The 16374-nt window shown below is 30.2% G+C and overlaps 1 protein-coding gene across 3 annotated transcripts in view; it reads left to right on the forward strand.

The window, feature by feature from the left end:
* The window catches only part of LOC145759980 (putative E3 ubiquitin-protein ligase HERC1), a 75891-nt gene that overhangs the window by 50052 nt on the left and 9465 nt on the right, over positions 1-16374 (forward strand). For all 3 annotated transcript variants that reach the window (XM_082573838.1, XM_082573840.1, XM_082573841.1), the window contains 17 exons: positions 318-435; positions 1227-1467; positions 2002-2195; positions 2940-3140; positions 6203-6361; positions 6862-7030; positions 8504-8652; positions 9236-9387; positions 9840-9956; positions 10163-10318; positions 10799-10924; positions 11787-11942; positions 12702-12893; positions 13529-13667; positions 14618-14799; positions 15352-15507; positions 15866-16091. In XM_082573838.1, the coding sequence (XP_082429964.1) occupies positions 318-435; positions 1227-1467; positions 2002-2195; positions 2940-3140; positions 6203-6361; positions 6862-7030; positions 8504-8652; positions 9236-9387; positions 9840-9956; positions 10163-10318; positions 10799-10924; positions 11787-11942; positions 12702-12893; positions 13529-13667; positions 14618-14799; positions 15352-15507; positions 15866-16091 (2833 nt within the window). The remainder of the gene's footprint in view (positions 1-317; positions 436-1226; positions 1468-2001; positions 2196-2939; positions 3141-6202; positions 6362-6861; positions 7031-8503; positions 8653-9235; positions 9388-9839; positions 9957-10162; positions 10319-10798; positions 10925-11786; positions 11943-12701; positions 12894-13528; positions 13668-14617; positions 14800-15351; positions 15508-15865; positions 16092-16374) is intronic.

Raw genomic sequence — 16374 nt, forward strand, 5'->3', positions numbered from 1 at the left:
ATTTAACAGAAAACCAAATGCTTAAAAACACCATTCAACAGAAAACCATATCCTTAAAAACACTATTTTACAAAAAACCATATGCTTAAAAAAAAACATTTAACAGAAAACCAAATGCTTAAAAACACCATTTTACAGAAAACCATATATTTAAATACACTACTCAACAAACAGCAGTTTATTTATTTTGTACTGTTAAAAAGAAAAGCTGCATAATATATAGATACATACTATTCTAAAATTCAATTTTAATTTTTGTAACTATAAACTTATTTTAAAACCTAAACTATTGTTAGAATCAAATGTTTTTTTAACAGAACTTGTTGCTAAAAAGTTGTGGAGTTAAATGTGAAAATGAAGACAGTTTTATGATAACAAAATCTTGTGGCACATTATTGGCTCAATGTCCGGTTGATTCAGCTTCTGAAAATAAAGGTAAATATGTTTTAATTTGGAAAAGCAAATGGAAAATGGTATAGAAAGTTAACTAAAAAATTACACAAAAGGTTTATTTGTCAGCGTAGTGTTGTGGTTAGAACACTTGGCTTCACTACATGAGGCCTTGTGTTCAATCCCCACTGCTTCAATGCTGTAGTGCTGTACCTTTAAGTGAAGCGTTATAAATGGTAAAAAGTCCTGCTGAGCCTAAAACTAAATAACAGTTTTATTATCGGTTAATTATAATTATTAGTATCCCAAACTTCCAAAGTCAACTTGAGACTAGGTTGGGGCAATAACTGTTACTCTATGTTTAGGTCGTAAAGTCTACCTTCAATAAATATAAAAAAATTGACAATATGTTAAAAAATTGATTACAAATTACATTAGAATATTAGTGAAAATAAATAAAATAGTAACCATCTAACGTTACACCAGCAGCAAGGTGTAGTGGTAAGAACACTTGCTACACCACATGAGGTCATAGGTTCCATCCCCACTGCTCTCATGCTGTAGCGCACTTGAGTAAGGCGCTATAACTTGTGTAAACTCCTGCTGAGCCAATACTTAATCAGCAGCTTAAATATCGGGCAATTATAATCTATAATACCCAAAACTGCCACAGGCAACTCGGGACTGGGTCGGGGTAACAAGTGTTGTTTGGGTCGCACATTCCACCTTCCCACATCGAGGATAAAGATATATAAAAAAAATTATTTAAAATTTAATTTTTCTATCAAAAAACATTAATTTCATGTAAAATAACTATATTGTCATTTTTTTGACAGATTTAAGTTTATTTTTTGACGCTTTGTCTGCATGTTGTCTAAGCAACAACAACACTACTACAACAAAATCCTGGGCCCTACAAACTCTAATCCGAGCACTAACATTCTACTTATCAATTAACACTACACATAAGTTAGATAACCTTGGTAAAATGGAATGTCCGACTTCGAAAATTCGAGCACACGATGGCGATGTGTATACACAAATATGGAACATACAACAAAAATTATTGGCAACACTGTAAGTTTAAGAATTTTTTATTAGCAACCCTGCTTTCTCAAATGGCAACTTAGGTTGGTAGATGTAGAGTAGTGGTTTAGAAAGTTGAGGTTCTGGGTTTGATTCCCGTTGCTTTTAAAATTTAGTTTTCAACCTTATGGCCTTAACATAGAGTAACATTTGTTACTCTGATCCAGTCTCAAGTTGACTTTAGCATTTTGGGATACTAATAATTATATTTGCTAAATAACTATTCTACTGATTGATTTTGGCTCAACAAGAGATCGTATTGTTTATATCACCTTACTCTAAGGCGCTACAGCATAAAAGCAGTGGGAATTGAGCCCTGTGCCTCATGTAGTAAAGCCAAGTGTTTTAACCAAAAGACCATGCTACCTTTTACTGTTTTAAACATTGCTAAATATATTTGCCTTTTAATTAATCTGCTGATTGTTTTTTTGACTCAGCAAAGGGTTTATATCGTCTATAGCACCTTACTTAAAATAGGTACCACAACAATATTATCCCCCAAAAAATTATGTTTTTATCCAACAGGGGTAATGACCGAGTTGTGAGATTTTGGTCGACCACCGGTGATCCACTTGGGTTACAACTTCAACGCACAAGCAAGTTTGAAGGTTTCCACGACCAAGAAAATTCTTCTTTGGTAGAAAATTTATGTTGGAATTTTAATGGAAAGTTGGTAGCAGCTTCAATGGAAAGTGTTGTCAATATTTTTCCTATTACAGGTAAACTAATAAAAGAAAAATGAAAAACTTTAAAAATATAAGGGAGTAAAATTGTCTGTGGTATTTCGATTTTGTATTTTTGTAAAAATTCGTAGTTGGTATGATATTTTTATTTGGGTAGGGGGGCAGTTTGGGACGTGATTGAGCTATCCATAAATGCCGAGCCCAAGGGCGCTGGTGCATTTCAAACCCAAAACTTCTCGGCCCATAGGCTAATGCTATTACTGGGTTGCCACACTACCGGATTGGTTTGTATTTTTATTAAAAGAGGGTGTGCTGTTGTGGCATGGTTAAGATATCTGTGAATGCCAAGCGCAAGATTTAATCCGACACTATGACTGGTATACCACACTACAAGACATTTTTTTCTGATTACCTTTAATTGATAGATTTTACATTTTTTGAAAGAGTGTACCATTGTAAAGTGATGAAGTTACCTTTAAACGTTGGGCTCAAAGGCAAATAATATTACAGAGCCATGACTGTTTTGCATCACTACTGGACAAATTTAAAAAAAATTAAATCTATTTTTTTTTTTCCATATCACCTTAAGGTGATAGGTTTTATATTTTTTTATTGGGGAAGGGTGTGCTGTTATGACGTGTTTTGAGCTATCTTTAAACACCGGGCTCAAGGGCGAATAGTGTGATGTTGGTGCGGCTTGAACCCGAAACCTTTTGGCTCGTAGTCCGACGCCATGACCGGTTCGTCACACTACCAAACTAAATTAAATTTATTTTTTAGGCAGTAATGCTCACATCGATGTACAACCCCATCGTGTGACGAGTATGACATGGCCCCGTGAAGGCTCAATTGTGGGGATTCCCGGAACTGGATTGGACTCTCTTTTGATTGGCAGAGAAGACGGTTCTGTTGCCGTTTTGGATGTTTTTGATCTTTCAACTTTTCATCGAGTTGAGTTGACTCACTGTTCTAGAAAAAATTGTAAGTTTATGTAAAGAGTTGTATTTTTATGTAAAAAGGTTTTAAAATTAATATAGTTTTGGTATCCTCTTATATTTCTGAAAGCCAAAAAATTTTAAAAACAACAATATAGTTTTTATGTTAAATAGTGTTTTATAGCATATAGTTTTTATGTTAAATGCTGTTTTATAGCATATAGTTTTTATGTTAAATGCTGTTTTATAGCATATAGTTTTTTGTTAAATGCTGTTTTATAGCATATAGTTTTTTTGTTAAATGCTGTTTTATAGCATATAGTTTTTATGTTAAATGCTGTTTTATAGCATATAGTTTTTATGTTAAATGCTGTTTTATAGCATATAGTTTTTATGTTAAATGCTGTTTTATAGCATATAGTTTTTTGTTAAATGGTGTTTTATAGCATATAGTTTTTTTGTTAAATAGTGTTTTATAGCATATAGTTTTTTGTTAAATGCTGTTTTATAGCATATAGTTTTTTGTTAAATGCTGGTTTATAGCATATAGTTTTTTATTAATTGGTGTTTTATAGCATATAGTTTTTTGTTAAATGCTGTTTTATAGCATATAGTTTTTATGTTAAATGCTGTTTTATAGCATATAGTTTTTATGTTAAATGCTGTTTTATAGCATATAGTTTTTTTGTTAAATGCTGTTTTATAGCATATAGTTTTTTGTTAAATGGTGTTTTATAGCATATAGTTTTTTTGTTAAATAGTGTTTTATAGCATATAGTTTTTTGTTAAATGCTGTTTTATAGCATATAGTTTTTTGTTAAATGCTGGTTTATAGCATATAGTTTTTTATTAATTGGTGTTTTATAGCATATAGTTTTTTGTTAAATGCTGTTTTATAGCATATAGTTTTTTGTTAAATGGTGTTTTATAGCATATAGTTTTTATGTTAAATGCTGTTTTATAGCATATAGTTTTTATGTTAAATGCTGTTTTATAGCATATAGTTTTTTGTTAAATGGTGTTTTATAGCATATAGTTTTTTTGTTAAATAGTGTTTTATAGCATATAGTTTTTTGTTAAATGCTGGTTTATAGCATATAGTTTTTTATTAATTGGTGTTTTATAGCATATAGTTTTTTGTTAAATGCTGTTTTATAGCATATAGTTTTTTGTTAAATGGTGTTTTATAGCATATAGTTTTTATGTTAAATGCTGTTTTATAGCATATAGTTTTTATGTTAAATGCTGTTTTATAGCATATAGTTTTTTGTTAAATGGTGTTTTATAGCATATAGTTTTTTTGTTAAATAGTGTTTTATAGCATATAGTTTTTTGTTAAATGCTGTTTTATAGCATATAGTTTTTTGTTAAATGCTGGTTTATAGCATATAGTTTTTTATTAATTGGTGTTTTATAGCATATAGTTTTTTGTTAAATGCTGTTTTATAGCATATAGTTTTTTGTTAAATGGTGTTTTATAGCATATAGTTTTTTTGTTAAATAGTGTTTTATAGCATATAGTTTTTTGTTAAATGCTGTTTTATAGCATATAGTTTTTTGTTAATTGGTGTTTTATAGCATATAGTTTTTTGTTAAATGCTGTTTTATAGCATATAGTTTTTTGTTAAATGGTGTTTTATAGCATATAGTTTTTTGTTAAATGGTGTTTTATAGCATATAGTTTTTATGTTAAATGCTGTTTTATAGCATATAGTTTTTATGTTAAATGCTGTTTTATAGCATATAGTTTTTTGTTAAATGGTGTTTTATAGCATATAGTTTTTTTGTTAAATAGTGTTTTATAGCATATAGTTTTTTGTTAAATGCTGTTTTATAGCATATAGTTTTTTGTTAAATGCTGTTTTATAGCTTATAGTTTTTTATTAATTGGTGTTTTATAGCATATAGTTTTTTTGTTAAATAGTGTTTTATAGCATATAGTTTTTTGTTAAATGCTGTTTTATAGCATATAGTTTTTTTGTTAAATAGTGTTTTATAGCATATAGTTTTTTGTTAAATGCTGTTTTATAGCATATAGTTTTTTGTTAAATGGTGTTTTATAGCATATAGTTTTTTTGTTAAATAGTGTTTTATAGCATATAGTTTTTTGTTAAATGCTGTTTTATAGCATATAGTTTTTTGTTAATTGGTGTTTTATAGCATATAGTTTTTTGTTAAATGCTGTTTTATAGCATATAGTTTTTTGTTAAATGGTGTTTTATAGCATATAGTTTTTTTGTTAAATAGTGTTTTATAGCATATAGTTTTTTGTTAAATGCTGTTTTATAGCATATAGTTTTTTGTTAATTGGTGTTTTATAGCATATGGTTTTTGGTTAACTAGTGTTTTTGAGGATATAGTTTTTTTCGTAAAATGATGTTTATAGCATATGTTTTTTTGTTAAATGGTGTTTTTAAGCATATAGTTTTTTTGTTAAATAGTGTTTTATAGCATATAGTTTTTTGTTAAGTAGTGTTTTAAGCATATAGATTTTTTGTTAAATGGTGTTTTTATGCAAATAGTTTTTTCGTTAAATGATGTTTATAGCGTATGGTTTTTTGTTAAATGGTGTTTTTGAGGATATAGTTGTTTTCGTTAAATGATGTTTATAGCATATGGTTTTTTCTTAAATGGTGTTTTTGAGCATATCATTTTTGTTAAATGGTGTTATAAGCATATAGTTTTTTGGTAAATGGTGTTTTCAAGATGGTGTTTATGGGAATTTGGTTTTCTATAAAATGGTGTTTACAGGCATTTGATTTTATGAATAATGTCATTTTAAGGCAGTTGGTTTTCTGTAAAATGGTGTTTTTAAGCATTTGGTTTTTCTGTAAAATGGTGTTTTTAGCAATAAAAAAAAGCTGCCAAGTCTGAAGTTCTCTAAAACTTAAATTTTAAACCATTTCAAAGCACCTTACTAAATACGATTTAAAGCACCTTACTAAAGGTTGCTACAGCATGTAAGCAGTGGGGATCAAACCCAGGACCTTTTGTAATAAAGACATGATGTGCTACAGCATAAACTCTTTGCTTAACTTTACCTTTTATGTTTTAAATTTTAGGCCTTAGTTGTATTGCATTATTTTAATCAACATGTTATTGTTATAGCAAGTGTTTCTGTTATCTCCTGGCTGTCTGAAGACAATTTTTTTGCTGTTGGCTTTGCTGATGGCAAGGTTATAATCACAATGAGAGACAAGGAAAATTATTTGGCAACAATTGATGCTTGTGATTCACCAATTCTTAGTTTGGAATGGGATATTACAGGTATTATTTTTTACGATTGTTTTTTAAAGTACCGATGAAGATATTTTAAATAAAAAAATTTTTCTAACTACTTTTTCACACCCTTGTAAAAATATACATTTATTAAAACTTAAAAGTACGAAGGGCCAATTTACTAGCACGGAAATAAAATATTTTTTCTTTTAAAACACGTATTTTTTAACGTTTTTACTGTTAAAACACCTATTTTTTAATATTTTTTATGCTAAAACACCTATTTTTTAAAGTTTTTACTGTTAAAATACCTATTTTTTAACATTTTTTACGTTAAACCACCTATTTTTAATTTTTTACTGTTTAAAACCCAATGTTTAATGTTAAAACACCTATTTTTTTAATGATTTTACAGTTAAAACACCTTTTTTTATTTTTTTATGTTAAAACACCTATTTTTTAAAGTTTTTAAAGTTAAAATACTTATTATTTTTTTTGCCTAATTTTTTAAAACACTAATTTTTTAACATTTTATTTTTTATCTGTAGGAGAATTACTTGCTGTTCTTGGCACTAAAGAAAAAAATATAAAAATTTGGAAACATTATTCGGATATTTGGAAAGATGATTTTTGTTGTCAGTTAACGAGTTACGCTTCAGTGGTTTCATGGTGTTCTTTGCCGGGACATCAACTTTCGCCGTTCTTGATGATTTCCATGTAAGTTTTTTTTTAGTTAATGACATGCTAGCCAGCATCTTTGTGTAGTGGTCAAAACACTTAGTTTAACAACATAAGGTCTTGGGTTTGATCCCCACTGCTTTTATGCTATGGCACGATTTGATAAGGGACTGTAGTTTTGCTGTGGCAATACTTAATCAGCAGCTTATAAATATTGGGCAATTATAACTAATAATATTTTAAACTGCTAAAGACAACTTGAAACTGGGTCGGGTAACTAATGTTACTCTATATTAAGGTTGTGAAATCAACCTTTTCACATCAAGGATAAATAAATAAAAAAAATGTTACCAAAAATTATTGAATGAACATTTTACTGGTAACCATATGCCTGAAAGTGTCATTTTACTTAAAAAGTCATATTTTTTATTAACCCTTTTCTACCCTAATCTTTCTCTGAAAAATGCCCTAAAATTTTGGAAAAATTTTTACATTAATTTTGGTAAAAAGTCGTTTTGAAATTTTTGTTTTGGGAATATATTTATTTTGTTAAATGGTTCTCGATAGTATGTGCAGATATATTTTTTAATATTTAGACGCATAATACATTTTGTAACATTTAGACGCATAATACATTTTGTAACATTTAGACGCATAATACATTTTGTAACATTTAGACGCATAATACATTTTGTACAATTAAACGCATAATACATTTTGTAACATTTAGACGCATAATACATTTTGTACAATTAAACGCATAATACATTTTGTAACATTTAGACGCATAATACATTTTGTAACATTTAGACGCATAATACATTTTGTAACATTTAGACGCATAATACATTTTGTAACATTTAGACGCATAATACATTTTGTACAATTAAACGCATAATACATTTTGTAACATTTAGACGCATAATACATTTTGTACAATTAAACGCATAATACATTTTGTAACATTTAGACGCATAATACATTTTGTAACATTTAGACGCATAATACATTTTGTAACATTTAGACGCATAATACATTTTGTAACATTTAGACGCATAATACATTTTGTACAATTAAACGCATAATACATTTTGTAACATTTAGACGCATAATACATTTTGTACAATTAAACGCATAATACATTTTGTAACATTTAGACGCATAATACATTTTGTAACATTTAGACGCATAATACATTTTGTAACATTTAGACGCATAATACATTTTGTAACATTTAGACGCATAATACATTTTGTAACATTTAGACGCATAATACATTTTGTAACATTTAGACGCATAATACATTTTGTAACATTTAGACGCATAATACATTTTGTAACATTTAGACGCATAATACATTTTGTAACATTTAGACGCATAATACATTTTGTAACATTTAGACTCATAATACATTTTGTAACATTTAGACGCATAATACATTTTGTAACATTTAGACGCATAATACGTTTTGTAAATCTAAATTCAATAATTAAAAGATTCAAAAAATTTTAGTGGATGTGGTGGTGGAAGTGTATCAGTTTGGGGAATACCCCAAGTCGTAGACAGAAATTTAAAGGAATTAAAAGAAACAAATTCGGAAACTTTTCAATCAAAAACGAACCAGAACGTTCGACTTTGCCGAAGTACCTCAAACATATCTGGTAAAAATTTTACTTAAGAAATATTAAAAAATTAATTTTTTTTTTTACATTTTACTTAATATTTTTGAAAGGCTTACTTATATAAGTGGGTAGTTTTTAAAATGAGTTGTGAGTATTCATGTTGCAAGTGGACAATTATAAGTAAATTGTAAGCATTTTTTTTCCATATTAATTTAACCTTTATGTGAGAAGGTTGAATTCACGACCTAAACATAGAGTAACATTTGTTACCCTGACTCAGTCTTAAGTTAACTTTGGCAGTTAAGAATACTATAAATTATAATTGCCTGATAATTAATCTGCTGATTAAGTGTTGAGTTAGCATGAGTTTATACTGTTTGAAAGTTTGGATTTTTTAGATTATATTTGCCCAATAATTAAATAATTAAGTGCTGGCTCAGCAGAAATTGATTTTGTTTAAACTAACTTACTTTCAGGAAAAATTGGAAAAAAAAATTATTTGTCCAAAGGTCTGCAAAAAATATATTATTTTAGGTTTTTATTTTTAATATTTTACATAATTTTAAACTTTCTGCATTTCAAACTTTTGATTGAAATAAAAACCAATTAAATTACTTTTAAGAACACAACCTGAGGACGGCAGCTCTAAACCATCAATCAATTTTCGATTTAAAATATCATTGTGATGTCATAACTACCACGATATTTAATACCACTGGGTTGCTATTGGCAACTGGGGATGTTCAGGGAACTGTATGTGTGTGGTCTTTACTTGTAAGTAAAATTTTTATTTAATTTTGTGTATTTTAGAGTCTTGTTGTCTTAACAATTTTTTTCTTTTTTTTTGCCTTTTTCTAATTTTGTCATTACTTTTAGAATTTTTAAAAATACATTTATATATATATATGTTTTGTTTTTATATATCTTTATCTTCGATGTGGAAAGGTCGAATGAGCGACCTAAATCGAGTGACATTTGTTACCGAGACCCAGTCTCAAGTTGCCTTTTAGCAGTTTGGGATATTATAGGGATTATAATTGCCCGGTAATTATGCTGCTGATTAAGTGCTGGCTCAGCGGAAGTTTATACCGTTTATAGCGCCTTACTTAAGGGAGCTACAGCATAAGATAACTAACTGAGTTATTTTTTATATAAAATTAAAATCCCTTTTTTTTCAAATTTTTTTTTTATTAAATTGTTTTTCAAATTTTTTTTTACTTTATTAGGAGGGAACGTTGTTGTTTAAGCAACAAGGACATGGAAAAGTCACCAGTATAGTTTGGATCAACGACGAATTATTATCTGTTTCATTTCTTAACTCTAAAGATTTAGAATTAATTTCAGTATGTTTTAATTTTTACATAACAAAAATGTGAAATTTTTTTTTAACTTTTAAAAACTTAAAAAATTTGAAATCGTCCCAAAAAAAAACAAAAAATTTAGATGGGTCAAAATTATTGTAGTTGATTTAACCCCTTGCCTATGCGGAACTTACCCTTTTTATGTGGGTATTCAAAAGCACAATTAATCAAATTTTCTATTTTTTTAGTTGCCTGCAAAAGCTGTAGAGGATAAATTAATAATATCCAAAGCCAGTTATGTTTTGAATTATGAATTTGGAATTTATTTTGTCAACAAAAGTTGCCTTGCAAAGTTTTTGTTTGTTTTGCCTGTTTTGTTAAAACAACAATATAACTACGAAAAGGTACAATATTTTTTTACTAATTGTAGTTTTTGTTAGTTAGTTAGTTTCAAAAACTGAACTTTATACTGGCAGCATGGTTTAGTGGTCAAAACACTTCCTACACTACATGAGGTACTGGGTTCAATCCCCACTGCTCTCATGCTGTAGCGCCCTTGAGTAAAGCATTATAAACGGTATGAACTCCTGCTGAGTCAGCACTTAATCAGCAGCATAATTATCGGGGAACTATAATCTATATAATATTCCAAACTGCCACAGGCAACTCAAGACTGGGTCGGAGTAACAAATGTTACTCTATGTTTAGGTCGCGCATTTGACCTTCCCACATCGAGGATAAAGATGTATACAAAAAAAGACTGTGTCAGGGTAACAAATGTTACTCTATGTTTAGGCTCTGAAGTCGACCTTTCCAAATCTAAGAATAATAAATATAAAAAAAACATTTTAGTGAAAAAAAAAATTTAAAAAATTTTGTTTTAGCCCCATGTTATGACTGGAGACCAACTACAATTTAGTTCATATTTACAAGATTTGTGTTCATTATGTATTGGATTAAAACTAACTAGTATTATTTGTTCATCAAAATCAATTCCACCTCACCATAAGGTAAAATTTTTTTTAATTGATATTCAACTTTTTGGGTTGGTATTGAACACTTGGTTTTACTACATGAGGTTGTGGGTTCGATCCCCACTACTTCCATGCTGAACCGCACTTAAGTAAGGTACTATAAACTGTTTAAACTCCTGCTAAACCAAAAACCAATTGGCAGACAAATTATCAGGCAAATATATTTAAAAATATTTAAACTTAAGACTGCATGAGGCCCTAGGTTTGATTCCAACTACTACCATACTGTAACCCCCTTGAATAAAGCATTATAAACTGTGCGTACTTCTGCTAAGCTAAAAAAACAATTAGCAGACAGATTATCAGGCAAAAATACTCAATAATACTTCAAACTGCCAAAGTCAACTTGAGACTGGGTCAGAGTAATAAATGTTACTTTATGCTAAGGCTGTAAAATTGATCTTCTATCATCAAGGATACTAAAAAAAAAACAGAAATTATTTAAAAATGAAATTTTAATTACTAATTGGCGTTCTTTAAAAGAATACCTTTTTAATCCAACCCTTAAATATACCAAAATTTTACAATAACCGGCAGCATGGTGTAGTGGTAAGAACACTTGCTACACCACCATGAGGTTGTGGCTTTAATCCCCACTGGTCTCATACTGTAGCGCCCTTGAGTAAGGCGCTATAAACGGTATGAACTCCTGCTGAGCCAGCACTTAATCAGCAGCATATTTACTGGTCAATTATAATCTATATTATCCCAAACTGCTGAAGGCAACTCGAGACTGGGTTGGAGTAACAGTTGTTACTATGTTTAAGTCGCGCCTTCGACTTTCCCACATCGAAGATAAAGATATATGCAAAAAAAAAATTACTTTTTATTTTTTTAGTTGACTAGTCAACATGAGCATGGTATTGGAGAATGGCAATGGCTATCAAACCTTGATGTTTGTTGTAAATCAATTCAAGCTTTTTCTGCAAGAACAAAACTTCCTTCTCTGTTTAGTGAAGTATTGAGCTCAACAGCCACCACTGTCAATCCATTGGTAAATCATTGTTAAAATTCTTTTTTTTATTCTCTATGTAAAAAGGCCATTTTTACAACTTAAACATAGAGTAACATTTGTTACCCTAACCCAGTCTTGAGTTGTCTTTGCCAGTTTGGGATAATATTGATTATTATTGCCTGGTAATTAATCTGCTGATTTATTTTCGATTTAGCATGCATTTTTTTACTTCCAATGCATTACTCAAGGCAACATGAAAGCACTTGGAATTGAACCCTGGACCCTGCATAGTAAAACCAAGTGTTCCAACCATGATACCTTTTTTGTCAATATTTAACTTTCAGAATCTAGACAAAATTTTAAGTATAACAAAGTGCATTGTGTTACCCTTTATACAATTTTTGTGCATATATGTGCCAAATGAGTATATCAAAAATGTACTATCCTAGTTAAGTGGTTGGTAAAAGAAACAATTTTTTTTGTTGTGTAAATGGCTTAAATACATGATGTCCTTGGTTCGTTCCCCACTGCTCTCATGCTGTAATGCTCTTGAGCTAGGCACTTTAACTGGTATAAACTCCTGCTAAGTCAACACATATTCAGCAGATTAATTATTGGGCAATTATCTATAATATCCCAAACTGGCAAAGGCAACTTAAGACTGGGTCCGGGTAACAAATGTTACTTTATGTTCAGGTTTTGAAGTTAACCTACCCACATCGAGGTATAAATAAATGTGAAAAAAGTATATTTTATTGACTAAATTTAAAAAAATTTAAAATAAAATTTATAATTTAGGACAACTCGTTGTGGTCAGTTGGTTGCGATGAGCAGCTTGTTACTTGGTTTGAACAACGGCCTGACGACTGGCAGGCAGGCGGGCGCTGTGATGCTTATTTGTTTGGTGCAGACAGACATGGTCAGCTTGCAGCCGCTGGTCCAAATCCTTTGATTCCAGTAATCGAAACATCATTTAGTCAAGCTCAAACAGTCAGTTTATTTTTTTAATTGCAAATTCTTTTTTTAATGTTGATAAATCAATCCTAACTGCTTCTATGTTATATTACCATTTAGTAAGGCACCATAACTAATACAAACTTCTGCCAAGCTAAAAAAAACAATCAGTAGATTAATTATCGGGCAATTATATTTAATAATTTAGCGTAGGTCAGGGTAACAATTTTTCTACCTAGGATCCAAGGTTTGATTCCCACTGCTTTTATGCTGCATAGGCCACGAGTAAGGTGTTATAAATTGTATAAACTTTTGCTGAGCCATAAACCAATCAGCAGATTAATTATCGGGCAATAATAATCAATATTATCCCAAACTGGCAAGGACAACTCAAGACTGGGTTAGGGTAACTTATGTTACTCTATGTTTAAGTCGCGCATTCGACTTTCCCACATCGAGGATAAAGATATATACAAAAAAAAAAAAAAAAAAAATATTCAAACTACCAAAGTTAACTCAAGACTGGGTCAGGTAACTATTATTACTCTATGTTTAGGTTGTAAAGTCAACCTTTCACATTGAGGATAAATAAACATATCAAAAAAACTAAGTTCTGCCAAACTGTTAAAACCAATCCCAAAGAATAAACTTATATATTGTTATTTTTGTAGATTCTATGTGGACAAAATTGCACGTTTATTGTAACAAATACGGGAAATATAATGTCCTGTGGAGAGGGTAGTTATGGAAGGTTGGGTCAAGGCAATTCAGATGATTTAAATCAACTTACAATTATTTCAAGCTTACAAGGTTATTTATATTTGTTTTTTTTGGGGGGGAGGAATTTTTTTTTCGGGGGGGAGGGATTTTTTTTTGGGGGGGAGGGATTTTTTTTGGGGGGGAGGGATTTTTTTTTTGGGGGGGAGGGATTTTTTTTTTGGGGGGAGGGATTTTTTTGGGGGGGGGGCAATGATTAGAACTAAGTCATGATCTTCGTTTTGTGATAACATTTGTTGCCCTGCGTTGCATTTTTAAAATAAACTACTACTATATTACTAAAGTTTAACTTCATTGCGCAACGACTTAACAAACTGCAAAAGTAAATTTACGCATTGTGAGATTATTATTGTTATTAAAAACCCTATAGTAACCTACATTTAGGCAGGATAATGTTGTTATAAAATAGCTTTGTAAAAAAACATAAATATACACGTGTTTTATTATTGTCTAAACCATTTTTGATTGATTCGCTTTTTTTAAAATATATTTGTAAAAAATGATTGGTTAATTTTAAAAAACGATTTGCTTTTAGTGAACAGCAACCAGTTATTTTGTTCCCTGTGGTAGGTAACAAATGTTACTCCATATTTAAGTGTAAAGTCGGCCTTTTCACATCAAGGATAAAAAATACAAAATTTTATTTTTCGTCGTACATATGCAGTAGATAAAGTTAAAGCTTAACCTTTAGCTTTTAAAGCCAAAATATTTATACTAATACAATCACATCACTTGATTCTTATAACAAATTTTTATTTTGTTTACCTTAAGGTGATAGGTTTTTATATTTTTATCGGAAATTTTTAAAATATGAAATTTTTAAAATATTTAAAATATGGTTAAGCTATTCATAAATGCCGGGCTAAAGGGCAAATAGTGTGGCATTGGTGCGGCTCAAACCCAATACCTTTTGGTCTGAGGTCCGATGTCACAACTAGTATATCACACTACCAGCCTAATTTTTATAACAATTACCAATTTAGGATTTGTAGTAAAGGCGATGTCAACGTCCGTTGGAAGTGATGGACACACACTAGCTCTGATGGAGTCGGGGGAGGTGTTTTCATGGGGTGATGGGGATTATGGAAAACTGGGTCATGGAAATAGTGATCGACAGAGAAGACCCCGACAAATTGAGGCACTTAGGGGAGAAGAAGTTGTACAAGTAATTTAATTTATTTTTTATTTTGTGTATATAATAACCATTTTTGTATATGTTGTTTTTTGATTTAAAGACCGATTTCTTTATTTTCCGTTCCTTTATTTCCATTTCCTTAATTTTCTGGTTTCTTTATTTTCCATTTCCTTTATTTTCCGTTTCTTTATTTTTCGGTTCCTTCATTTTCCGTTCCTTTATTTTTACTCTTTCAAATTCCGTTCCTTAATTTTTCGGTTTCCTAACTTTTTATTTCTTCATTTTTCGTTTCTTCGTTTTCCGGTTTCTTTATTTTCCGGTTCCTTTATTTTCCATTTCTTCATTTTCTGTTTTTTTCATTTTATGTTCCTTCATTTTCCGTTCCTTTATTTCCCAGTTTCTTGATTTATTGTTCCTTTATTTTCCATTCCTTCATTTTTCAGTTCTTTCATTTTCCATTCCTTCATTTTTTGTTCCTTCATTTTCCTTTCCTTTATTTTTAATTTTCTCAAAATCCGAGTGTCTGTTATACTACTTATTTAACAATTGAATTAATTTTACATAAATTTAAATTATTTTTAGGTGGCATGTGGGTTTAAACACTCAGCAGTAGTGACATCAGATGGCAAATTATTAACATTTGGTTATGGAGATTATGGGAGATTAGGTCATGGTACAACTGCGAATAAAAAGTTGCCGGAAAGAGTTTTAGCTTTGGAGGGATCGTATGTTGGCCAGGTTTAAATTTTTTGTGGTTTTCAAATTAAAATAATGGAATATTTTGAATACTTTTTAATATTTATTTATCTTCAAAGTTGGAAGGCTGATTTTCCTGTCTAAACATAGAGGAATATTTGTAACCCCGACCTAGTCCTAAGTTGACTTTGGCAGTTTAGGATATTATTTATTATAATCGCCCACTAGGTAACCTGCTATTGTTTTTGTGGCTCAGTAGTAGTTTTATCTCTTTAAAGCATCTTACTTAGGCGCTACAGTGTAGAACTAGTGGGGATTGAACCAAGTACCTTAATAATTTGATTACAAAATTTAAAAACTTTTGAATATCTACAAGATTTCAAATTCTAATTACATGTAGGTTGCATGTGGATTAAATCATACGCTTGCGCTCTCCCAAGACGGGTTCACAATATGGGGGTTTGGGGACGGAGATTACGGCAAGCTGGGGCTTGGGTCAACCACTTCAAAATCAACCCCCGCACGAATCGAGGATCTTTGTGGATTGGGGTTAAAGAAAATTGCGTGCGGGTCCCAGTGCTCGGCCGTTCTTGCTCTGGATGGAAGACTTTTTATGTTTGGCCAAGGTAATTTTGAAGATTTATTTATCCTCGATGTGGAAAGGTTAAATTCGCGTACAAAACATAGAGTAACATCAGTTACTCTGACCCAGTCTCAAGTTGACTTTAACAGTTTAGGATATTATTGAATATAATTTCCTGATAATTAAGCTGATGATTAAGTAATGGCTCAGCAGTAGTTCATACCGTTTATAGCGCCCTACTTAAGGGTGCTCCAGCATGAAAGCAGCAGGGATTGAACCAAAGACCTCAGGTAGAGATTATAAAAAGTTACGGTATAATGATTTAT

Source organism: Corella eumyota, chromosome 7 (assembly GCF_963082875.1).
Source record: "Corella eumyota chromosome 7, kaCorEumy4.1, whole genome shotgun sequence".
Classification (NCBI taxonomy): Eukaryota; Metazoa; Chordata; class Ascidiacea; order Phlebobranchia; family Corellidae; genus Corella; species Corella eumyota.